Source organism: Oncorhynchus clarkii, chromosome 30 (genome assembly GCF_045791955.1).
Source record: "Oncorhynchus clarkii lewisi isolate Uvic-CL-2024 chromosome 30, UVic_Ocla_1.0, whole genome shotgun sequence".
Taxonomy (NCBI): domain Eukaryota; kingdom Metazoa; phylum Chordata; class Actinopteri; order Salmoniformes; family Salmonidae; genus Oncorhynchus; species Oncorhynchus clarkii.
This window is the reverse complement of record NC_092176.1, coordinates 37,243,699-37,269,700: the sequence shown is the minus strand read 5'-3', so window position 1 is coordinate 37,269,700 and position 26,002 is coordinate 37,243,699. Positions and strand designations below refer to the sequence as shown.

At 45.2% G+C, this 26,002-nt stretch overlaps 1 protein-coding gene across 1 annotated transcript in view; it reads left to right on the top strand.

The window, feature by feature from the left end:
- The first annotated feature begins 1,882 nt into the window (after positions 1 to 1,882).
- Positions 1,883 to 26,002, top strand: part of LOC139389540 (protein transport protein Sec24C) — a 28,272-nt gene continuing 4,152 nt past the window's right edge. The window contains exons 1-17 of the mRNA XM_071136357.1: positions 1,883 to 2,091; positions 2,640 to 3,858; positions 5,915 to 5,976; positions 6,347 to 6,442; positions 10,161 to 10,272; positions 10,471 to 10,598; positions 15,456 to 15,591; positions 16,160 to 16,385; positions 16,454 to 16,645; positions 16,739 to 16,835; positions 16,984 to 17,088; positions 17,219 to 17,386; positions 20,644 to 20,740; positions 20,862 to 21,010; positions 21,813 to 21,951; positions 22,799 to 22,920; positions 25,234 to 25,413. Of these exons, the coding sequence (XP_070992458.1) occupies positions 2,691 to 3,858; positions 5,915 to 5,976; positions 6,347 to 6,442; positions 10,161 to 10,272; positions 10,471 to 10,598; positions 15,456 to 15,591; positions 16,160 to 16,385; positions 16,454 to 16,645; positions 16,739 to 16,835; positions 16,984 to 17,088; positions 17,219 to 17,386; positions 20,644 to 20,740; positions 20,862 to 21,010; positions 21,813 to 21,951; positions 22,799 to 22,920; positions 25,234 to 25,413 (3,177 nt within the window). The 5' untranslated portion in view covers positions 1,883 to 2,091; positions 2,640 to 2,690. The remainder of the gene's footprint in view (positions 2,092 to 2,639; positions 3,859 to 5,914; positions 5,977 to 6,346; positions 6,443 to 10,160; positions 10,273 to 10,470; positions 10,599 to 15,455; positions 15,592 to 16,159; positions 16,386 to 16,453; positions 16,646 to 16,738; positions 16,836 to 16,983; positions 17,089 to 17,218; positions 17,387 to 20,643; positions 20,741 to 20,861; positions 21,011 to 21,812; positions 21,952 to 22,798; positions 22,921 to 25,233; positions 25,414 to 26,002) is intronic.

Below are 26,002 nucleotides of genomic sequence, written 5' to 3'. Positions count from 1 at the left end.
CCTCAAGAACACAATGGCCTTCATCATTCTTAAATGGAGGAAGATTGGAACCACCAAGACTCTTCCTAGAGTTGGCTGCCTGGCCAAACTGAGCAATTGGTGGAGAAGGGCCTTGGTCAGGGAGGTGACCAAGAACCCAATGGTCACTCTGACAGAGCTCTAGAGTCCCTCTGTGGAGATGGGAGAACCTTCCAGAAGGATAACCATCTCTTCAGCACTCCACCAATCAGACCTTTATGGTAGAATGGCCAGACGGAAGCCACTCCTCAGTAAAAGGCACATGACAGACCACTTGGAGTTTGCCAAAAGGCACCTAAAGAACTCTCAGACCATGAGAAACAAGATTATCTGGTCTGAGAAACCAACTCTTTGGCTTGAATGCCAAGCTTCATGTCTGGAGGAAACCTGGCACCATCCCTACGGTGAAGCATGGTGGTGGCAGCATCATGCTGTGGGGATGTTTTTCAGCGGCAGGGACTGCGAGACTAGTCAGGATTGAGGGAAAGATGAACGGAGCAAAGTACAGAGAGATCCTTGACGAAGCCCTGCTCCAGACTGCTCAGGATCTCAGACTGGGGTGAAGGTTCACCTTCCAGCAGGACAATGACCCTAAGCAGACAGGCAAGACAATGCAGGAGTGGCTCCGGGACACGTCTCTGAATGTCCTTGAGTGGCCCAACCAGAGTCCGGACTTGAAACCGATCGAACATCTCTGGAGAAACATTAAAATAGCTGCTCAGCGATGCTCCCCTCCAATCTGACAGAGCTTGAGAGGATCTGCAGAGTATAATGGGAGAAACTCCCCAAATACAGGTGTGCCAAACTTGTAGCGTCATACCCATGAAGACTCAAGGCTGTAATCGCTGCCAAAGGTGTTTCAACAAAGTACTGAGTAAAGGGTCTGAATACTTCTGTAAATGTGATCTTTTTCTGTATTTTTTTTCTTCTAAATTTGAAAAAAATATAGAAACCTGTTTTTGCTTTGTCATTAAGTGGTATTGTGTGTTGATTGATGAGGGGGGAAAAATCAATGTAATCAATTTTAGAATAAGGCTGTTATGTAAGAAAACATGGGAAAAATGAAGGGATCTGAAAACTTTCCAAATGCACTGTAGTAGGAAATAAGTAATGAAGGGATTTATCCTAAATGACACCATATTCCCTATTTAGAGCACTACTTTTAAACCAGGGCATATAGGTTGTGCTCTGGTTAAAAATAGTGCCCTAAATAGGGAATAGGGTGCCATTTAGGATAAATCCCTTCATTTATTCTTCCTCAACTGAAGGAGGGAAGAGCTGTGGTTGTGGAGAGGAGGGTTCAATATTCAGTTATTCAGCGTTCCTATGGGGTCTGTTGGGTTAAGGGTTAAGTAGTAACAAGGACACAACCACTAAGAAATGGCTCCTGTCAAGGACGATCTCAACTGGAAAACAAGGTAGGTCAGACAAAACAATGACAAGCAAAAAATTACATGGTATGGAAATTACTTGTATTAACTTCATTTGCAAAGCAGGATATCCATCCCATTGTAGCACATGGGCAGCCACGTGTGGTACTACTTCTAAAGCACCTGAAGGGTTATGGCACTACAAGAAATGCAAAAAAAAAAAAAAAAATCCTCAATAGATTTGTACTACATAGCATTCATTTCCCCCCATAATATATCTGGTACTATTAAACCTAGTGAAATTGACCGTAGAAAATTCCCATTTGTTTCCCGTTTCCGCCATCTAGTGTTGAATATTTTGACGTCGGCTACGCAATTCCTGCGTAAAATACGTGATAAACGCGTAGGTCAAATGTGGGTGGGAGATCTGCGTTTCCTGTACCGCTACATTGTAACTGATCATCAAATTACAATGTAAATCCTAATCGGAACATTATTTTTCAAACGCAGAACATATCATTCATGTCATATCCATCACCTGGAATACCGGGTGGCAATTAATCAACGAATACATGGTTTGCGGTCTAAATATCAGGCGCTGTCACATTGACAGCGGTAGGATATCCGGAAAACTTGAGGGAGGTTTGCACGAGCCATTGCGGTGTTGACGTAAGAGCTAAAGCCTTTTCAACCGATGTCTAAGGTGCGGTGACATATTTAAATTATATATTTTATTATGAATACCATGCATGCCAAATAATATGTTTCTGAGTTGTGTTAATTAGTACGTCACTGACAGACTAACGGCATATGTAAAGAATTACGTATGTATGTGGCTATATGATAAGTGTATGATGATAAGGGTAACGTGCAATCTATCTATTATGTCTAGTGTGTAATGTACAGTGTCTATTTTGTATACAGCAGTGCTGTGTGTCTAAGACAATTTGGGACAATAAAGTTAATTCTGTCCTATTATATAGGTATGTTATGTGGTATGTTATGATAGCTTTATGTCAGGTTTTTGGTCCCAGTCGATCAGTGCATTAAGGCATTGTCATAATGGGTGTTCAATACCTTGAATCACAAACATATTTTTATGAAACCCTGGTATCATTATCTCTGTGTCTCTGTGACTTTAGAGTTGATGGTGATAATGTTTAGTGTTCTGTATTGGGAAGATGATCATGAGATGACTAGTCAAGCAGTAATGTACCTGTTTCTCATCCATTATTCATTGCATTGTACCAGGACCCTCCTCCAAGGTGACATACATCCAATCACAGACTAGCATGGGAGAAGATGGACATTCCAGCTGCCAATCAGAGCTACGGACATGGCGGGCAGCCCAGGGTGTGTCATATTGGCTGGTCAGCAACCACACCCCCGACCGGTCTTGGATGTACCTCTGCCCAAGGACTCTCCAGTGACCCTCTACCCAGCTTACAGGTTCTGAACCTGGGCCCAGCCTCACACCAGAGTCCCTCTAATAACATCCCTCAATCCATGGCTCAGTTACAGTACTCACACCAGGGCTGTCTCAGCAGTCTTCCTACGCCCCCATTTAGGAACCAATCACCTTCAGCTCTTATACCATGCCTGAATCAAGAGCCTCACATACCACATGTACACATGGGTAATTATATTTCCTACAACATTCCTCCACCATCAACACTCCTCCCTCTGAAACAAGGTCCGCCAGCTAGTGGGCCTCCATCCACGATACCGTCTTCAAACCAGGGTCCCCAGAATACTGTCTCTCCTCCAGTCTCTTCCTCCCCTCCATATCCTCCATATCCGTCTTCAAACCAGGGTCCCCAGAATACTGTCTCTCCTCCAGTCTCTTCCTCTCCTCCATATCCGTATGCAAACCAAGGCTTTGTGAATGGCCCTGCAGTGACGTTGACAAGACCAAACCAAGGCTTTGTGAATGGCCCTCCTGTGACGTTGACAAGTCCAAACCAAGGCTTTGTGAATGGCCCTCCTGTGACGTTGACAAGTCTTAACCAAGGCTTTGTGAATGGCCCTGCAGTGATGTTGATAAGACCAAACCAAGGCTTTGTGAATGGCCCTCCTGTGACATTGACAAGTCCAAACCAAGGCTTTGTGAAGGGCCCTCCTGTGACATTGACAAGTCCAAACCAAGGCTTTGTGAATGGCCCTGCAGTGACGTTGACAAGTCCAAACCAAGGCTTTGTGAATGGCCCTCCTGTGAGGTTAACAAGTCCAAACCAAGGCTTTGTGAATGGCCCTGCAGTGACGTTGACAAGTCCAAACCAAGGTTTTGTGAATGGCCCTCCTGTGATGTTGACAAGACCAAACCAAGGACCTCCCAACAGCAGTTTTTCCTCCATGTCACCATGTGGGAGCCAGAGCCAACAGTGTTCACACCCGTATCCTCCACAACTCACCTCACCAGTCCAGCAGCAACCTCAATGGGCCCTGCCTCAGCAACACTATAGTCACAGTGGTAAGCTATACACTAACACGCAAACAGAGTCACAGTGGTAATCTATACACTAACACGCAAACAGAGTCAGGTGGTAATCTATACACTAACACGCAAACAGAGTCACAGTGGTAAGCTATACACTAACATGCAAACAGAGTCAGGTGGTAAGCTATACACTAACATACAAACAGAGTCAGGTGGTAAGCTATACACTGACATGCAAACAGAGTCACAGTGGTAATCTATACACTAACATACAAACAGTGTCAGGTGGTAAGCTATACACTAACATGCAAACAGAGTCACAGTGGTAAGCTATACACTAACATACAAACAGAGTCAGGTGGTAATCTATACACTAACATGCAAACAGAGTCAGGTGGTAAGCTATACACTAACACGCAAACATAGTCACAGTGGTAAGCTATACACTAACATACAAACAGAGTCAGGTGGTAAGCTATACACTAACATACAAACAGAGTCACAGTGGTAAGCTATACACTAACACGCAAACAGAGTCACAGTGGTAATCTATACACTAACACGCAAACAGAGTCAGGTGGTAAGCTATACACTAACATACAAACAGAGTCAGGTGGTAAGCTATACACTGACATGCAAACAGAGTCACAGTGGTAATCTATACACTAACACGCAAACAGAGTCAGGTGGTAAGCTATACACTAACATACAAACAGAGTCAGGTGGTAAGCTATACACTAACACGCAAACAGAGTCAGGTGGTAAGCTATACACTGACATGCAAACAGAGTCACAGTGGTAATCTATACACTAACACGCAAACAGAGTCAGGTGGTAAGCTATACACTGACATGCAAACAGAGTCAGGTGGTAAGCTATACACTAACATACAAACAGAGTCAGGTGGTAAGCTATACACTAACATACAAACAGAGTCACAGTGGTAAGCTATACACTAACACGCAAACAGAGTCAGGTGGTAAGCTATACACTGACATGCAAACAGAGTCACAGTGGTAATCTATACACTAACACGCAAACAGTGTCAGGTGGTAAGCTATACACTAACATACAAACAGAGTCAGGTGGTAATCTATACACTAACATACAAACAGAGTCAGGTGGTAATCTATACACTAACATGCAAACATAGTCACAGTGGTAATCTATACACTAACACGCAAACATAGTCACAGTGGTAATCTATACACTAACATACAAACATAGTCACAGTGGTAATCTATACACTAACATACAAACAGAGTCACAGTGGTAATCTATACACTAACATACAAACAGAGTCAGGTGGTAATCTATACACTAACATACAAACAGAGTCAGGTGGTAATCTATACACTAACATACAAACAGAGTCAGGTGGTAAGCTATACACTAACATACAAACAGAGTCACAGTGGTAATCTATACACTAACACGCAAACAGAGTCACAGTGGTAATCTATACACTAACATACAAACAGAGTCAGGTGGTAATCTATACACTAACATACAAACAGAGTCACAGTGGTAATCTATACACTAACACGCAAACAGAGTCAGGTGGTAATCTATACACTAACATACAAACAGAGTCAGGTGGTAATCTATACACTAACATACAAACAGAGTCACAGTGGTAATCTATACACTAACATACAAACAGAGTCAGGTGGTAATCTATACACTAACATACAAACAGAGTCAGGTGGTAAGCTATACACTAACATACAAACAGAGTCAGGTGGTAAGCTATACACTAACATACAAACAGAGTCAGGTGGTAAGCTATACACTAACATACAAACAGAGTCAGGTGGTAATCTATACACTAACATACAAACAGAGTCACAGTGGTAATCTATACACTAACATACAAACAGAGTCAGGTGGTAATCTATACACTAACATACAAACATAGTCACAGTGGTAAGCTATACACTAACATACAAACAGAGTCACAGTGGTAAGCTATACACTAACACGCAAACAGAGTCAGGTGCAGGCAGTAAAACTCTGACACATCTTTCCTATAATATTAGTGAATAATTGTGTTGTAGTATGTTGTTCCTGACTCCTCTCTGTCTCTCAGGTGTAATGTACAAGCCTGGTGCCACCTCACATCCTGTACAGGAGGGTACCACCATGCAACCGGTAAGAAAACAGACCATGTTAACAACAACGTGTAGTAAGAGACGCTCACATCATAAGTGTGTCATTATTACAAATTATAAACCGGGTGGTTCAAACCCTGAATTCTGATTGGCTGACAGTCGTGATATATCAGATCGTGTACCACGGGTATGGCAAAACATTTATTTTTACTATTCTAATTACATTGGTAACCAGTTTATAATAGCAATAAGGCACCTTTGGCCAATATACCACGGCTATATAGGCCATATTCCACAACCCCCTCAGGCCTTATTGCTTAATTATAACGTTGTTATACTAGTGTGTCTCTGCATACTAGAAGTGACTCATCTGTCCTGGTGTCTCTCTCTTTCTGTGTGTTCGTGTCCAGTCCTGTCCGTCTCTGGGGGACAGTGGGGTGTCCGGCCCCAGCTCACCTATCTCAGAGTCACGCTATGGCCTACACCCTCAGCTTCTACCCAGCGCTGTAAGTGTCGCTCCTTGTCCTCTAGACGTCATCCTCCTTTCTCGCTATAGTTCTCCCACTGAAGACACTGCACAACTGCTTCTCTTTTCCCTCTCTCTCTCTCTCTCTCTTTCTCTTCTCTCTCTTCTCTCTCTCGCTCTCTCTCCTCTCTCTCTTTCTCTCCTCTCTCTTTCTCTTCTCTCTCTTTCTTTTCTCTCTCGCTCCTCTCATCTCTCTCTTTCTCTCCTCTCATCTCTCTCTTTCTCTCCTCTCCCTCTCTCTCTCCTCTCTCTTCCTCTTCTCTTTCTCTTTCTCTTTCTCCTCTCTCACAACTGCTTCTCTCTCTCCTCTCTCTTCCTATTCTCTCTCTCCTCTCTCTCTCTTTCTCTCCCTCTCTCTTGTCACTCATTCTCTCCATATTTGTATTATCTCTGCCTTCTCTCCTCTCACTTTCTATCCTCTCTCTCTCTCTACTCTCACTTTCTCTCCTCTCTCCTCTCGTCTCTCTCTTTCTCTTCTCTCTTTCTATACTCTCTATACTTCTTCTCTCTCTCGCTCCCTCTCCCTCCCCCTCTCTCCCTTTCTCTCCCTCTCTCTCTCTCTCTCTCTCTCTCTCTCCTCTCACTTTCTATCCTCTCTCTCTCTCTTTTTATCTTCCCTACTCTCTCCTCTCATTCTCCTCTCTCTCCTCTCACTTTCTATTCTCTCTCTCTCTCTCTCTCTCTCTCTCTCTCTCTTTCTCTTCCCTACTCTCTCTCTTCTCTCTTTCTCTTATCTCTCTCTCTTCTCTCTTTCTCTTCTCTCTCTCATCCTTCTCTCTTGTCTCTTTCACTCCCTCTCTCTCTCTCTCTTGTCTCTCTTTCACTCCCTCTCTCTCTCTCTCTCTCTCTCTTTCTCTTCCCTACTCTCTCTTCTCTAATTCTCCTCTCTCTATTCTCTCTTTCTCCTCCCTCTCTCTCTCTTTCTCTTTCTCTTCTCTCTCTCTCTCTTTCTCCTCTCTCATCCCTCTCTCTTGTCACTCCTTCTCTCCATTTTTGTATTATCTCTGTCTTTCTCCTTCTCTCCTCTCACTTTCTATCCTCTCTCCCTCTCCCCCTCTCTCTCTCTCTCATCTCTCTTTTCTCTCTCGCTCTCTCTCTCTTTCTCCTCTCTCTCATCCCTCTCTCTTGTCTCTCCTTCTCTCCATATTTGTCTTATCTCTCTGTCTTTCTCTTCTCTCACTTTCTATCCTCTCTCTCCCTCCCCCTCTCTCTCTCTCTCTCCTCTCACTTTCTCGCATCTCTCGCTCTCACTCTCTCTCTTTCTTTCTCTCTCTCTCTTTCTCCTCTCTCTCATCCCTCTCTCTCCCTCTCTCTCCTTTCACTTTCTATCCTCTCTCTCTCCTCGCTCAATTCAATTCCAGTTTAAGGGCTTTATTGACAGGGGATACATAAGCAAGTGAAGTAGACAATAAACAATACAAATAAACAGTAAACATTACATTACAAGTTCCAAAAGAATAAAGACATTTCAAATGTCATAATGGTTATGTACAGTGTTGTAATGATGTGCAAATGGTTAAAGCACAAAAGGGATAATAAACATAAATGTAGGTTGTATTTACAACGGTTCACTGGTTTCCCTTTTCTTGAGGAAACAGGTCACAAATCTTGCTGCTGTGATGGCACACTGTGGAATTTCACCCAGTAGATATGGGAGTTTATCAAAATTGGGTTTGTTTTCAAATTCTTTGTGGGTCTGTGTAGTCTAAGGGAAATACATGTATCTAATATGGTCATATATTGGACAGGAAGTTAGGATGTGTAGCTCAGTTTCCACCTCATTTTGTGGGCAGTGAGCACATAGCCTGTCTTCTCTTGAGAGCCATGTCTGCCTATGGAGGCCTTTCTCAATAGCAAGGCTATGCTCACTGAGTCTGTACATAGTCAAAGCTGTCCTTAAGTTTGGGTCAGTCACAGTGGTCAGGTATTCTGCCGCTGTGTACTCTCTGTGTAGGGCCAAATACCATTCTAGTTCACTCTGTTTTTTTTGTTAATTCTTTCCAATGTGTCAAGTAATTATCTTTTTGTTTTCTCATGATTTGGTTGGGTCTAATTGTGTTGCTGGCCTGGGGCTCTGTGGGGTCTGTTTGTGTTTGTGAACAGAGCCCCAGGACCAGCTTGCTTAGGGGACTCTTCTCCAGGTTCATCTCTCTGTAGGTGATGGCTTTGTTAAGGTTTGGGAATCACTTTCTTTTAGGTGGTTGTAGAATTTAACAGCTCTTTTCTGGATTTTGATCATTAGCAGGTATCATCCTAATTCTGCTCTCATTATTTGGTGTTTTACGTTGTACATAGAGGATGTTTTAGCAGAATTCTGCATGCAGAGTCTTCATTTGTCCCATTTTGTGAATTCTTGGTTGGTGAGCGGACCCCAGACCTCACAACCATAAAGGGCAATGGGTTCTATAACTGATTCAAGTATTTTTTTTAGCCAGATCCTAATTGGTCTGTCAAATTTTATGTTCCTTTTGATGGCATAGAAGGCCTTTCTTGCCTTGTCTCTCAGATCGTTCACAGCTTTGTGGAAGTTACCTGTGGCGCTGATGTTTAGGCCAAGGTATGTATAGTTTTTTGTGTGCTCTAGGGCAACGGTGTCTAGATGGAATTTGTATTTGTGGTCCTGGCGACTGGACCTTTTTTGGAACACCATTATTTTGGTCTTACTGAGATTTACTGTCAGGGTCCAGGTCTGGCAGAATCTGTGCAGAAGATCTAAGTGCTGCTGTGGGCCCTCCTTGGTTGGGGACAGAAGCACCAGATCATCAGCAAACAGTAGACATTTGACTTCAGATTCTAGTAAGGTGAGGCCAGGTGCTGCAGACTGTTCTAGTGCCCGCGCCAATTAGTTGATATATATCAACGGGGCGGCAGGTAGCGTAGTGGTTAGTGTTGGACTAGTAACCGAAAGGTTGTAAGATCGAATCCTCGAGCTGACAAGGTAAAAAAAAAATATGTCGTTCTGCCCCTGAACAAGGCAGTTAACCCACTGTTCCTAGGCCGTCATTGTAAATAAGAATTTATTCTTAACTCACTTGCCTAGTTAAATAAAGGTTAAATAAAATATGTGTTGAAGAGGGTGGGGCTTAAGCTGCATCCCTGTCTCACCCCATGGCCCTGTGGAAAGTAATGTGTTTTTTTTGCCAATTTTAACCTCACACTTTTTTTGAGTACATGTATTTTATAATGTCGTATGTTTTTCCTCCAACACCACTTTCCATTCATTTGTATAGCAGACCCTCATGCCAAATTGAGTCAAAAGCTTTTTTGAAATCAACAAAGCATGAGAAGACTTTGCCTTTGTTCTGGTTTGTTTGTGAATTAGGGTGTTTAGGGTGAATACGTGATCTGTCTTATGGTAATTTGGTAAAAAGCCAATTTGACATTTGCTCAGTGCATTGTTTTCACTGAGGAAATGGAGTAGTTGCTAATGACCCATCTCTCTCTCTCTCTCTTTCTCTCTTTCTCTCCTCTCTCTTTCCTCTCTCTCCCCCCCCCTCTCTCTCTCTCTCTCTCTCTTTCTCTCTCTCTTCTCTCTCTCTCTCTTCTCTCTCTCCTCTCTCTTTTCTCTCTCTCCTCTCCCTCTTTCCCCTCTCTCTAACCTCTCTCTCTTTCCCCTCTCTCTCTCTCCTCTCTCTCTTTCTCTCCTCTCTTTCTCCATCTCTCCTCTCCTCTTTCTCTCCTCTCTCTTTCTCTCACAGGTGCGTATGATGGAGGAGGACAGGACAGCGTGGGAGGGGAAGGTGTTTGTGTCTGAACCCATCTCCTCTCTACCCCCGCTGGCTACCACAGACTGTGTCATGGAGGACAGAGGTAGACCTCAGGCAATACAGCAATTCTGTATAATATTGACATAAATAAACATATTTTATAAATAAGACAAAAAAATAGAACATTTTATTGTAGCTATAGTTATAATTATATCAATGTAGCCTATCGCCCAGCCCCTGTGTGAGCGTGTACGCTTTGGCAGCAGACCAGGTCTGTGGTTGTCTCTCTCTGTGTCCCTAGGTAACTGCAGTCCTCGGTTCATCCTTTCTACCTCCTACTGCGTTCCGTGTGAGGGCCAGACGGCCCTCCAGAGCCACCTACCCCTGGGGGCCCTAGTCAGCCCTCTGGCTAAGCTACACACAGGAGAGGTACTAACCTGTATTATCACAGTTATAGCCTCTTACAGCCTGGTCCCAGATCTAATTGTGCTGTACAGCCAACTACTATAGTCTATAACGACCATATGGTTGTTGTTATGCCATAATAGCGGCCATTGAAGTTGGCTGTGCAACACAAACAGATCTGGAAGGGAAAGAGGGATACCTCGCCAGTACCTCGCCAGGCGTTTCAGCCTATCAGTACCCGCTAGAGCTCGTTGTCGGGCGTCTCCTTTAGCATACACATCAGATGCATATCAACCTGCAACATGCAGCAAACAGAAGCACCAACACTTGATAAATAGTGCATAAACTATTGTAAATAATTAATTTCATGAAGAAATATTAGTGTAAAAGCACCAATAACAATAGTTATTTGTTCAGATAGAGTCAAGGATATGTTTTGTATAATTCTGCAAAGTCCCACAACAAAAATGTGGGCCTATAGCCTATTTTAGTTTCCCTTCTGATAAAAACATGACAGTGTAATTAATCCATTTGATCAACTTGATTTGTAGATTTGATTAGTAATAAGAGTTTTAGCGGGGCGGCAGGGTAGCCTAGTGGCTTGGACTAGTAACCACAAGGTTGCAAGATCAAATCCCCCGAGCTGACAAGGTACAAATCTGTCGTTCTGCCCCCTGAACAGGCAGTTAACCCACTGTTCCTAGGCCGTCATTGAAAATAAGAATTTGTTCTTAACTGACTTGCCTAGTTAAATAAAGGTCAAATATTAGTAATTCATACAGTTCCAGCTTCTTTTGACAAAGTAGAAACAAAAACACATAATGATATATAAGTATATATAACCAGCCAGGTCACAGGTCAAATGAAAAGCACCAGTCCATCAACTATTGTAAAGGATGAATTGTTTTGTAGCCAGAGCAATGCTGCTGCGTGAGTGGTCATGTGCTGAATGTAGAGACAGTGGAGTGGTCATGTGCTGAATGTAGAGACAGTGGAGTGGTCATGTGTTGAATGTAGGGACAGTGGAGTGGTCATGTGCTGAACGTAGGGACAGTGGAGTGGTCATGTGCTTAATGTAGAGACAGTGGAGGGGTCATGTGCTGAATGTAGAGACAGTGGAGTGGTCATGTGCTGAATGTAGAGACAGTGGAGTGGTCATGTGCTGAACGTAGGGACAGTGGAGTGGTCATGTGTTGAATGTAGGGACAGTGGAGTGGTCATGTGTTGAATGTAGGGACAGTGGAGTGGTCATGTGCTGAACGTAGGGACAGTGGAGTGGTCATGTGTTGAACGTAGGGACAGTGGAGTGGTCATGTGCTGAATGTAGAGACAGTGGAGTGGTCATGTGCTGAATGTAGAGACAGTGGAGTGGTCATGTGCTTAATGTAGAGACAGTGGAGGGGTCATGTGTTGAATGTAGAGACAGTGGAGTGGTCATGTGCTGAATGTAGAGACAGTGGAGTGGTCATGTGCTTAATGTAGAGACAGTGGAGTGGTCATGTGCTGAATGTAGAGACAGTGGAGTGGTCATGTGCTTAATGTAGAGACAGTAGAGTGGTCATGTGCTGAATGTAGAGACAGTGGAGGGGTCATGTGCTGAATGTAGAGACAGTGGAGTGGTCATGTGCTGAATGTAGGGACAGTGGAGTGGTCATGTGCTGAATGTAGAGACAGTGGAGTGGCCATGTGCTGAATGTAGGGACAGTGGAGTGGTCATGTGCTTAATGTAGAGACAGTGGAGTGGTCATGTGCTGAATGTAGAGACAGTGGAGTGGTCATGTGCTGAATGTAGAGACAGTGGAGTGGTCATGTGCTGAATGTAGGGACAGTGGAGTTGTCATGTGCTGAATGTAGGGACAGTGGAGTGGTCATGTGCTGGATGTAGGGACAGTGGAGTGGTCATGTGTTGAATGTATGGACAGTGGAGTGGTCATGTGCTGAATGTAGAGACAGTGGAGTGGTCATGTGCTGGATGTAGGGACAGTGGAGTGGTCATGTGTTGAATGTAGAGACAGTGGAGTGGTCATGTGCTGAATGTAGGGACAGTGGAGTGGTCATGTGCTTAATGTAGGGACAGTGGAGTGGTCATGTGCTTAATGTAGGGACAGTGGAGTGGTCATGTGCTTAATGTAGGGACAGTGGAGTGGTCATGTGCTGGATGTATGGACAGTGGAGTGGTCATGTGTTGAATGTAGAGACAGTGGAGTGGTCATGTGCTGAACGTATGGACAGTGGAGTGGTCATGTGCTGAACGTAGGGACAGTGGAGTGGTCATGTGCTGAATGTAGGGACAGTGGAGTGGTCATGTGTTGAATGTAGGGACAGTGGAGTGGTCATGTGCTTAATGTAGGGACAGTGGAGTGGTCATGTGCTGGATGTATGGACAGTGGAGTGGTCATGTGTTGAATGTAGAGACAGTGGAGTGGTCATGTGCTGAACGTATGGACAGTGGAGTGGTCATGTGCTGAACGTAGGGACAGTGGAGTGGTCATGTGCTGAATGTAGGGACAGTGGAGTGGTCATGTGTTGAATGTAGGGACAGTGGAGTGGTCATGTGCTGAATGTAGGGACAGTGGAGTGGTCATGTGCTGAATGTAGGGACAGTGGAGTGGTCATGTGCTGAATGTAGGGACAGTGGAGTGGTAATGTGCTTAATGTAGGGACAGTGGAGTGGTCATGTGCTTAATGTAGGGACAGTGGAGTGGTCATGTGCTGAACTCATGGACAGCACGGATATTCTTGAAAAAGTGACATTTGGAAATAGAGCTGCACCTCTTGAATTATGGGAGTTATTTGACACGTAGGACGTCCTACAGCACATTGTCTTGGTGCCTGACTGGGTACCAGGGTCCTACAGCACATTGTCTTGGTGCCTGACTGGGTACCAGGGTCCTACAGCACATTGTCTTGGTGCCTGACTGGGTACCAGGGTCCTACAGCACATTGTCTTGGTGCCTGACTGGGTACCAGGGTCCTACAACACATTGTCTTGGTGCCTGGCTGGGTACCAACGTCCTACAACACATTGTCTTGGTGCCTGGCTGGGTACCAGGGTCCTACAACACATCGTCTTGGTGCCTGGCTGGGTACCAGGGTCCTACAACACATTGTCTTGGTGCCTGGCTGGGTACCAACGTCCTACAACACATTGTCTTGGTGCCTGACTGGGTACCAGGGTCCTACAGCACATTGTCTTGGTGCCTGGCTGGGTACCAACGTCCTACAACACATTGTCTTGGTGCCTGGCTGAGTACCAGGGTCCTACAACACATTGTCTTGGTGCCTGGCTGGGTACCAGGGTCCTACAACACATTGTCTTGGTGCCTGACTGGGTACCAGGGTCCTACAGCACATTGTCTTGGTGCCTGGCTGGGTACCAACGTCCTACAACACATTGTCTTGGTGCCTGGCTGAGTACCAGGGTCCTACAACACATTGTCTTGGTGCCTGGCTGGGTACCAGGGTCCTACAACACATTGTCTTGGTGCCTGGCTGGGTACCAGGGTCCTACAACACATTGTCTTGGTGCCTGGCTGGGTACCAACGTCCTACAACACATTGTCTTGGTGCCTGGCTGGGTACCAACGTCCTACAGCACATTGTCTTGGTGCCTGACTGGGTACCAGGGTCTTACAACACATTGTCTTGGTGCCTGGCTGGGTACCAGGGTTCTACAACACATTGTCTTGGTGCCTGTCTGGGTACCAGGGTCCTACAACACATTGTCTTGGTGCCTGGCTGGGTACCAGGGTCCTACAACACATTGTCTTGGTGCCTGGCTGGGTACCAGGGTCCTACAGCACATTGTCTTGGTGCCTGGCTGGGTACCAGGGTCCTACAACACATTGTCTTGGTGCCTGGCTGGGTACCAACGTCCTACAGAACATTTTCTTGGTGCCTGGCTGGGTACCAGGGTCTTACAACACATTGTCTTGGTGCCTGGCTGGGTACCAGGGTCCTACAACACATTGTCTTGGTGCCTGGCTGGGTACCAGGGTCCTACAGCACATTGTCTTGGAGCCTGGCTGGGTACCAGGGTCCTACAACACATTGTCTTGGTGCCTGGCTGGGTACCAGGGTCCTACAGCACATTGTCTTGGTGCCTGACTGGGTACCAGGGTCCTACAACACATTGTCTTGGTGCCTGGCTGGGTACCAACGTCCTACAACACATTGTCTTGGTGCCTGGCTGGGTACCAACGTCATACAGCACATTGTCTTGGTGCCTGACTGGGTACCAGGGTCTTACAACACATTGTCTTGGTGCCTGGCTGGGTACCAGGGTCCTACAACACATTGTCTTGGTGCCTGGCTGGGTACCAGGGTCCTACAACACATTGTCTTGGTGCCTGGCTGGGTACCAGGGTCCTACAACACATTGTCTTGGTGCCTGGCTGGGTACCAGGGTCCTACAGCACATTGTCTTGGAGCCTGGCTGGGTACCAGGGTCCTACAACACATCGTCTTGGTGCCTGGCTGGGTACCAGGGTCCTACAACACATTGTTTTGGTGCCTGGCTGAGTACCAGGGTCCTACAGCACATTGTCTTGGTGGGTTAAGTTAAGAATAGGTGTGAAAAAACAGATAAAATGCTCTAAATAGTTTTCTGTTCGTTATTTCAACATTCTGACAAATTAGTTGTGTTATATTTTAGGAAATGAAACGTGGTGGTTCTAGTGTTAACCCAACCCCTCTGAATCAGAGAGTGGCACCAGGCTAGTCTCACGAAAATACAAATAGATTAAATCCAGGAAAGGGCTGGTGGGAACTATTGATAACAAAATAGGAGTTAAGCCATCACTATATTTAGAATCGAGAACCACTAGAGTCTGTCGAGCTTGTGAATCCTGTTCCTTACCCTGGTTGTTTTGTGCTCTCCAGCGCCCCCTGTCTGTGTGTATGGAGGCAGACACTGTAAAGGGCTGTGGGGAGTGTGGGGCTTACATGTGTTCAGCTATGGGATGGCAGGACTGTGGACAGAGATTCTACTGCCCATTCTGTGGGAAACTCCGTGAAGGTAAGATATATTTATCCTGCTCAATGTCTTCTGTTCTCTTCTCAGCCTGGAACAGGCTTCTGTTCTCTCCCTGCCCTTTCTCTTATTCTCCTTTACATAACTCATGTTCCCTCTGTTTCTGTCCGTCTTTACTCTCTCTCCCTCCTAATCGTTATTCTCTCCCTCCCCTGTCTCTCTCTCTCCCCCTCCCCTGTCTCTCCCTCTGTCTCTCCCTCTGTCTCTCCCTCTGTCTCTCTCTGTCTCTCTCTCTGTCTCTCCCCCTGTCTCTCTATCTGTCTCTCCCTCTGTCTCTCCCTCCTAATCGTTATCCTTTTACTCTCTCTCTCCCCCTCCCCCTCCCTCTGTCTCTCTCTCTGTCTCTCTCTCTGTCTCTCCCCCTGTCTCTCTATCTGTCTCTCCCTCTGTCTCTCCCTCCTAATCGTTATCCTTTTACTCTCTCTCTCCCCCTCCCCCTCCCTCTGTCTCTCTCTCTGTCTCTCTCTCTGTCTCTCCCCCTGTCTCTCCCTCTCTCTCTCCCCCTCCCCTGTCTCTCTCTCTCCCCTCCCCTGTCTTTCCCTCTGTCTCTCAGTTGGATGGCAGCATTACCAGCCAACCCAAGGAGTAGAGGGGAACAGAGTGGACAGAGAGCAGAGACCTGAGCTCAGTCTGGGCTCCTATGAGATACTGGACAGTCAACAGGATGTGCCTGCTGCTGTGTTGCTCCTGGCTGTGGATGTGTCTGCTGCAGCTCTGAGAGGAGGACACCTGGAGCTCATCAGTCAGCAGCTACGTTCTCTACTCACATCACTAAATAGGTAAAACACACACACACACATACACACACAACATCATACTTAGTGAGATCCCTCTTTGTTTGTTTAAGGGAGGAAGGTGCGTTCCAATCAGATGTCCGTGTGGGGTTGATGACCTATGACAGCCGGATCCACCTCTATGACCTCAGCCCTGCCCTGTCCCGCCCACACATGCTGGTCGTCACGGAGACGGAGGACCTGCAGCTTCCTGTGAGGGAGGGGCTTCTGGTTCCACTCAAAGACTGCATAGACAGTATCAACAGGTAGGTTCGACACTCTTAAAAATAAAAAAGTGCTATCTAGATCCTAAAATGGTTCGTCGGCTGTCCCCCTCCTCTCTGTGCTGTGTTGTGTAGTGTCCTGCAGCGTATCCCTCTGTTCAGTGCAGAGTTTGAGGAGGCCAGTGGCGTTCTCCTGGAGCTGCCTGTCAAGGCTGGACTGGTCGTTCTACAGGTCAGAACCTCTATCTAACACACACACACACACACACACACACACACACACACACACACACACACCAACTCTGAAGAAGAGTCTAGAATTGTCCTGAGAAAACTCAGTAGTGGAGATATAACACAGGGCTTCTCTTCTCACCCTGCAGGAGTTGGGTTGTCCTGGCAAGCTGCTGGTCTTCCAAACTGCTCCCTTCATCGAGGGGACACACACACACAACTCCTCTAGCTTCTTCAGCTCCAACAAACCAAAGGTAAACACACACACACACACACACACACACACACACACACACACACACACACACACACACACACACACACACACACACTCTCATTCAGTAATTTAACCCTTTTCTTCTCTCGCTATGTTTTGTATCCCAGTCTCTGTTTCAGCCTCCGGACCCTGCTGTCTCATTGGCTAAGGAGTGTGTCAGTCAGGGCTGTGGCGTGCACCTGTTTGTGTTCTCCCAGCAGGATGTGGGCGGGGCTTGGCCGGGACATGTTCCTTACCTGACAGGTGGAGAGCTGCACTGCTACCACAGTCTCCAGGTAGCAGACCAGACATTAAGGAATGCAGGAATGTTACATGTGGCTAAACACTTGAGATAGAGTCATTAAAAAGAACCCCACTAATTAGACATAAGCATTAACGTATGTATAAACACTGTTCATGGAAAAAATGTTTTATCTAAACACTGCTGCCATTCATTTCTAATGTGGAAAGTTGTGAAATGACCTTAGGGAACTTTCCCATACACTAGATGACCATAAGTATGTGGACACTAACATCGTCTAACATCTCATTCCAAAATCATGGGCATTAATATGGAGCTGGTCCCCCTTTTGCTGCCATAACAACCTCCACTCTGCTGGGAAGGCTTTCCACTAGATGTTGGAACATTGCTGAGGGGACTTGCTTCCATTCAGCCACAAGAGCATTAGTGAGGTTGGGCACTGATGTTGGGCGATTAGGCCTGGTTCCAATTCATCCCAAAGGTGTTCGATGGGGTTGAGATCAGGGCTCTGTGCAGGCCAGTCAAGTTCTTCCACACCAATCTCGACAAACCATTTTCATATGGAACTCGCATTGTGCACGGAGGCATTATCATGCTGAATCAGGAAAGGGCCTTCCCCAAAACTGATTCCACAAAGTTGGAAGCAGAGAATCTAGAATGTCACTGTATGCTGTAGCGTTAAGATTTCTCTTTCACTGGAACTTAGTGGCTCAAACCAATGAAAAACAACCACAGACCATTATTCCTCTTGCACCAAACTTTACAGTTGTCACTATGCATTGGGGCGGGTAGCGTTCTCCTGGCATCCGCCAAACCCAGATTTGTCCGTTGGACTGCTAGATGGTGAAGCGTAATTCATCACTCCAAAGAACACATTTCCACTGCTCCAGAGTCCAATGGCGGTGAGCTTTACACCACTCCAGACGACGCTTGGCATTGCACATGGTGATCTTAGGCTTGTGTGCGGCTGCTTGGGCCATGGAAACCAATGTCATGAAGCTCCAGATGAACAGTTCTTGTGCTGACGTTGCTTCCAGAGGAGGTTTGGAACTCAGTAGTGAGTGTTGCAACCGAGGTCAGACGATTTTACACGCTTCAGCACTCGGCGGTCCTGTTCTGTGAGCTTGTGTACCCCTTCACGGCTGAGCCGTTGTTGCGCCTAGACGTTTCTACTTCACAATAAAAGCACTTACAGTTGACCGGGGCAGCTCTAGCTGTGGTTTGTTGGAAATGTGGCATCCTATGACGGTAAGTGAAAGTCACCGAGCTCTTCAGTAAGGCCATTCGACTGCTAATGTTTGTCTATGGAGATTGCATGGGTGTGTGCTCGATTTTTATACACCTGTCAGCAACGGATGTGGCTGAAATAGGCAAATCCACTAATTTGAAAAGGTGTCCACATACAGTTGAAGTCGGAAGTTTACACACACCTTAGCCAAATACATTTAAACTCAGTTTTTCACAATTCCTGACATTTAATCCTAGTAAAAAAATCCCTGTCTTATGTCCGTTAGGATCACCACTTTATTTTAAGAAAGTGAAATGTCAGAATAATAGTAGAGAGAATGATTTAGTTCAGCTTTTATTTCTTTCTTCACATTCCCAGTGGGTCGGAAGTTTACATACACTCAGTTAGTATTTGGTAGCATTGCTTTTAAATTGTTTAACTTGTGTCAAACATTTCGGGTAGCCTTCCGCAAGCTTCCCACAATAAGTTGGGTGAATTTTGTCTCATTCCTCCTGACAGAGCTGGTGTAACTGAGTCAGGTTTGTAGGCCTCCTTGCTCGCACACGCTTTTTCAGTTCTGCCCACAAATGTTCTATAGGATTGAGGTCAGGGCTTTGTGATAGCCACTCCAATACCTTGACTTTGTTGTCCTTAAGCCATTTTGCCACAACTTTGAAAGTATGCTTGGGGTTAATGTCCATTTGGAAGACCCATTTGCTAACAAGCCTTAGCTTCCTGACTGATGTCTTGAGATGTTGCTTCAATAATCCACATAATTTTTCTTCCTCATGAAGCCATCTATTTTGTGAAGTGCATCAGTCCATCCTGCAGCAAAGCACCCCCACAACATGATGCTGCCACCCCCGTGCTTCACGGTTGGAATGGTTTTCTTCAGCTTCCAAGCCTCCCCCTTTTCTCCAAACATAACAATGGTCATTATTGCCAAACAGTTCTATTTTTGTTTCATCAGACCAGAGGACATTTCTCCAAAAAGTAAGATCTTTGTCCCCATGTGCAGTTACAAACCGTAGTCTGTTTTTTTTATGGCGGTGTTGGAGCAGTGGCTTCTTCCTTGCCGAGCGGACTTTCAGGTTATGTCGATATAGGACTCGTTTTACTGTGGATATAGATACTTTTGTACCTGTTTCCTCCAGCATCTTAACCTTTATTTAACTAGGCAAGTCAGTTAAGAACAAATTCTTATTTTCAATGACGGCCTAGGAACAGTGGGTTAACTGCCTGTTCAGGGGCAGAACGACAGATTTGTACCTTGTCAGCTCGGGGGTTTGAACTTGCAACCTAGTCCAACATTCTAACCACTAGGCTACCCTGCCGCCCGAGGGTAGCCCATACCTGAGCGGTATGACGGCTGCGTGGTCCCATGATATTTATACTTGCGTACTATTGTTTGTACAGATGAACATGGTACCTTCAGGCATTTGGAAATTGCTCCCAAGGATGAACCAGACTTGTGGAGGTCTAAAATTTTTGGAAATTCTGGAATTGTGATACAGTGAATTATAAGTGAAATCATCTGTCTGTAAACAATTGTTGGAAGAATTACAAGTGTCATGCACCAAGTAGATGTCCTACCCGACTTGCCAAAACTATAGTTTGTTAACAAGAAATTTGTGGAGTGGTTGAAAAACTAGTTTTAATGACCCAACCTAAGTGTATGTAAACTTCCGATTTCAACTGTACTTTTGTATATATAGTGTAGTTCTGTATGATCAAGATACTAGAGCGTTTGGTACCCTGATTTGCGCTATAAAGCGTGTGTAAAATGCAAACGAACCATGACTGAAACCAATCCTGGACCTAGCGGGTCCAAGATCCAGGACCAAAGTACCAGGTATTGTGATGCAGCAGCACCGTGAATCGCCTGGAACCTTTTTGTAAACAAGATAGCTTGCTAACGTCACAGGTCTTGTGAATGCAAAACATATTTGTAGAATTCTCAACAAACGCTTCAGGAAACCAAACAAGCGAACCAAATTTAATATGTGAAAAAACCCTTAGTTTGGGGTGCACAATTCTAATTCAACATCTAACTGATGTTCCAGGGAGAGTTGGACAGGGAGCGTTTCAGCAGTGACCTGAGGAGGACTGTAAAGACAGAGACGGGCTATAGGGCCACACTCAGGGTACATGTCAGTAAAGGTAAGACCAGATCTCTCCTTTCCTCTGTATGTCTCTGTCTCTTTCTCTTTCTCTCTCTCTACCAAGACAACGTGATGATATACATGTGTTCTGATAAAGTTATTGATCTCTGTCCCTCTAGATCTGCGCGTGTCAGGGTGTTATGGCTCGTTCGTCCCCGGGCCCAACCCCGCACACGTCACCATGGCAACCCTTGATTGGCGTACGACACTGGCCGTAGAGTTAACACACAGCAGAGCTCTGGACGAAAAGAGGGGCGTGGTCATACAGGTGGGTGGAGTTTTGCTGTAGAAGCACTTTGTGACAGTTGCTGATCTAAAATAGTCTAGAAAGACAGGTCGTAAGGTCAGAATACTGTAACATGTAAATAGTCTAGAAAGACAGGTCATAAGGTCAGAATACTGTAGCATGTAAATAGTCTAGAAAGACAGGTCATAAGGTCAGAATACTGTAGCATGTAAATAGTCTAGAAAGACAGGTCATAAGGTCAGAATACTGTAACATGTAAATAGTCTAGAAAGACAGGTCATAAGGTCAGAATACTGTAACATGTAAATAGTCTAGAAAGACAGGTCATAAGGTCAGAATACTGTAGCATGTAAATAGTCTAGAAAGACAGGTCATAAGGTCAGAATACTGTAACATGTAAATAGTCTAGAAAGACAGGTCATAAGGTCAGAATACTGTAACATGTAAATAGTCTAGAAAGACAGGTCATAAGGTCAGAATACTGTAGCATGTAAATAGTCTAGAAAGACAGGTCATAAGGTCAGAATACTGTAACATGTAAATAGTCTAGAAAGACAGGTCATAAGGTCAGAATACTGTAGCATGTAAATAGTCTAGAAAGACAGGTCATAAGGTCAGAATACTGTAGCATGTAAATAGTCTAGAAAGACAGGTCATAAGGTCAGAATACTGTAGCATGTAAATAGTCTAGAAAGACAGGTCGTAAGGTCAGAATACTGTAGCATGTAATTGTATTTGTCAACACTGTTGTATTATGTCTTTGCCAAGCTATGAAGCTTTACTACATGTTGATGCTACTGTTACCCTTTCATTCTCTCCTAAGACCGTCCTGTCCTACACCAGCCAGCAGGGAGAGAGGAGGACCAGGGTCCACAGTCTGTCTCTGTGCTGCTCACACCACCTACTGGACACCTTCTGTAACTGCCAGGCCCAGACTCTGCTCACCTTCTACTGCAAGAAGAGTAAGATCACTCACTGACTAACCCTAGCCTTAACCCTAACCCTAACCTTAACCTTAACATTCTACTGCAAGAAGAGTGAGATCACTCACTGACTAACCCTAACCTTAACCTTAACCCTAACCTTAACCCTAACCTTAACCTTAACCTTCTACTGCAAGAAGAGTAAGATCACTCACTGACTAACCCTAACCTTAACCTTAACCCTAACTTTAACCCTAACCTTAACTCTAACCTTAACCTTAATCCTAACCTTAACCCTAACATGCACCCTTACCTTAACCTTAACCTTAATCCTAACCTTAACTCTAACCTTAATCCTAACCATAACCCTAACCTTAACTCTAACCTTAACTCTAACCTTAACTCTAACCTTAATCCTAACCTTAATCCTAACCTTAATCCTAACCTTAATCCTAATCCTAACCTTAACCTTAATCCTAACCTTCACCCTAACATGCACCCTTAACCTTAATCCTAACCTTAACCCTAACCTTAACCTTGTCCCTTTACTCTTCTTGCAGTAGAAGGTTGTCTCCAGTCTAGAAGACTTACTGTAGGAAGTGACTGATAATTACATAGATAATAAGTGTACCCATTGGATAGGGGTAAAGTAGAGGAACTCTTCTAACCAGTCCTGGCTGGTTCTGTTTTTAACTGTTCATCTATATCAGAAAGTTATGAGTTAATATGTTATGTTTAGGACACTGCCTGAACACTGCCCTATATTTCTTCCTTCCTTCCTTCCTTCCTTCCTTCCTTCCTTCCTTCCTTCCTTCCTTCCTTCCTTCCTTCCTTCCTTCCTTTCTCTCTCTCGCTCTCTCGCTCGCTCTCGCTCTCTCTCCTCCAGTGTACTGTGCCGTGTTGGAGCGCCCTCTACAGGAGCTGAGAGAGGAACTGCAGACAGAGGTGACAGAGTCCTTGGCCTGCTATAGGAAACACTGCAGCTCCTCCTCTGTGTCCCCGGGACAGGTGAGTGGACATTGGACATCATGGATTTGAATAGCACTTTTCTCCCTGTCAAGAGTTCATGTGGTTGTTGTGGATATCTCATCAAGCTCCTCATACATACAGTATTTCCTCTCTACTTTTCTATAAACAAAAAGAGTTTCCCATTTAGTAAAGGCTATAAAGAGTTTGCCATTTAGTAAAGGCTATAAAGAGTTTCCCATTTAGTAAAGGCCAAAAAGAGTTTCCCATTTAGTAAAGGTTATAAAGAGTTTCCCATTTAGTAAAGGTTATAAAGAGTTTGCCATTTAGTAAAGGTTATAAAGAGTTTCCCATTTAGTAAAGGTTATAAAGAGTTTCCCATTTAGTAAAGGTTATAAAGAGTTTCCCATTTAGTAAAGGTTATAAAGAGTTTCCCATTTAGTAAAGGTTATAAAGAGTTTCCCATTTAGTAAAGGTTATAAAGAGTTTCCCATTTAGTAAAGGTTATAAAGAGTTTCCCATTTAGTAAAGGCTATAAAGAGTTTCCCATTTAGTAAAGGCTATAAAGAGTTTCCCATTTAGTAAAGGTTATAAAGAGTTTCCCATTTAGTAAAGGTTATAAAGAGTTTGCCATTTAGTAAAGGCTATAAAGAGTTTCCCATTTAGTAAAGGTTATAAAGAGTTTCCCATTTAGTAAAGGTTATAAAGAGTTTCCCATTTAGTAAAGGCTATAAAGAGTTTCCCATTTAGTAAAGGTTATAAAGAGTTTCCCATTTAGTAAAGGCTATAAAGAGTTTCCCATTTAGTAAAGGCTATAAAGAGTTTCCCATTTAGTAAAGGTTATAAAGAGTTTCCCATTTAGTAAAGGTTATAAAGAGTTTCCCATTTAGTAAAGGTTATAAAGAGTTTCCCATTTAGTAAAGGTTATAAAGAGTTTCCCATTTAGTAAAGGTTATAAAGAGTTTCCCATTTAGTAAAGGTTATAAAGAGTTTCCCATTTAGTAAAGGTTATAAAGAGTTTCCCATTTAGTAAAGGTTATAAAGAGTTTCCCATTTAGTAAAGGTTATAAAGAGTTTCCCATTTAGTAAAGGTTATAAAGAGTTTCCCATTTAGTAAAGGTTATAAAGAGTTTCCCATTTAGTAAAGGTTATAAAGAGTTTCCCATTTAGTAAAGGTTATAAAGAGTTTCCCATTTAGTAAAGGCTATAAAGAGTTTGCAGGGAAAACTTCAAACAACATCAAGGCAGTGAAAATAGCTCTTTATGCCTGGTTTAACTGAGGTGATTTTCTCTCTGTGTGTCTCTCTTTTAGTCCCCAGTGCCTGAAGACCCTGCCAGTCTACTTCAACAGCCTGAGTTGTCTGTGTTTGTCTCTTTGTGTATCTTACTATAGCTGGTCCCACCCCAGCACCTGAAGACCCTGCCAGTCTACCCCAACAGCCTGAGTTGACTGTGTGCATCTCTGTGTGTATCTTACTATAGCTGGTCCTACCCCAGCACCTGAAGACCCTGCCAGTCTACCTCAACAGCCTGAGTTGACTGTGTGCATCTCTGTGTGTATCTTACTATAGCTGGTCCTACCCCAGCACCTGAAGACCCTGCCAGTCTACCTCAACAGCCTGAGTTGACTGTGTGCATCTCTGTGTGTATCTTACTATAGCTGGTCCTACCCCAGCACCTGAAGACCCTGCCAGTCTACCCCAACAGCCTGAGTTGACTGTGTGCATCTCTGTGTGTATCTTACTATAGCTGGTCCTACCCCAGCACCTGAAGACCCTGCCAGTCTACCTCAACAGCCTGAGTTGACTGTGTACATCTCTGTGTGTCTCTCTTTTAGTCCCCAGTACCTGAAGACCCTGCCAGTCTACCTCAACAGCCTGAGTTTGACTGTGTACATCTCTGTGTGTCTCTCTTTTAGTCCCCAGTACCTGAAGACCCTGCCAGTCTACCTCAATGGCCTGAGTTGACTGTGTACATCTCTGTGTGTATCTTACTATAGCTGGTCCTACCCCAGCACCTGAAGACCCTGCCAGTCTACCTCAACAGCCTGAGTTGACTGTGTGCATCTCTGTGTGTATCTTACTATAGCTGGTCCTACCCCAGCACCTGAAGACCCTGCCAGTCTACCTCAACAGCCTGAGCTGACTGTGTACATCTCTGTGTGTATCTTACTATAGCTGGTCCTACCCCAGCACCTGAAGACCCTGCCAGTCTACCTCAACAGCCTGAGTTGACTGTGTGCATCTCTGTGTGTATCTTACTATAGCTGGTCCTACCCCAGCACCTGAAGACCCTGCCAGTCTACCTCAACAGCCTGAGTTGACTGTGTGCATCTCTGTGTGTATCTTACAATAGCTGGTCCTACCCCAGCACCTGAAGACCCTGCCAGTCTACCTCAACAGCCTGAGGAAGAGTGAAGTTCTGCTTCCCGGCCTCCGCAGTTCAGTACACCAACGCCTGCAGCTCCGCTGTCAAGTGGTCTCCATGGATACCAAGACCACAGCAGGACACTTCTACCCTCTGCTGCTACCACTGGTAAGGGGTGGTGGGGGTGGTGTTGGTGGTGGGGGTGATGGTAGTGATGATGGGGGTGGTGATGGTGATGGTGGGGGTGGTGGATGGTGGTGGGGGTGATGGTGGGGGTGGTGGATGGTGGTGGGGGTGATAGTGGGGGTGGGGGTGATGGTGGGAGTGGGGGTGATGGTGGGGGTGGTGATGGTGATGGGGGTGGGGGTGATGATGGTGATGATGGGGGTGGGGGTGATGATGGTGGGGGTGATAGTAGTGATGGTGATGGTAGTGGGGGTGGTGGATGGTGGTGGGGGTGATAGTGGGGGTGGGGGTGATGGTGGGAGTGGGGGTGGGGGTGATGGTGGGGGTGGTGATGGGGGTGGGGGTGATGATGGGGGTGGGGGTGATGATGGTGGGGGTGATAGTAGTGATGGTGATGGTAGTGGGGGTGATGATGGTGATGATGGGGGTGGGGGTGATGATGGTGGGGGTGATAGCAGTGATGGTGATGGTAGTGGGGGTGATGATGGTGATGATGGGGGTGGGGGTGATGATGGTGGGGGTGATAGCAGTGATGGTGATGGTAGTGGGGGTGATGATGGTGATGATGGGG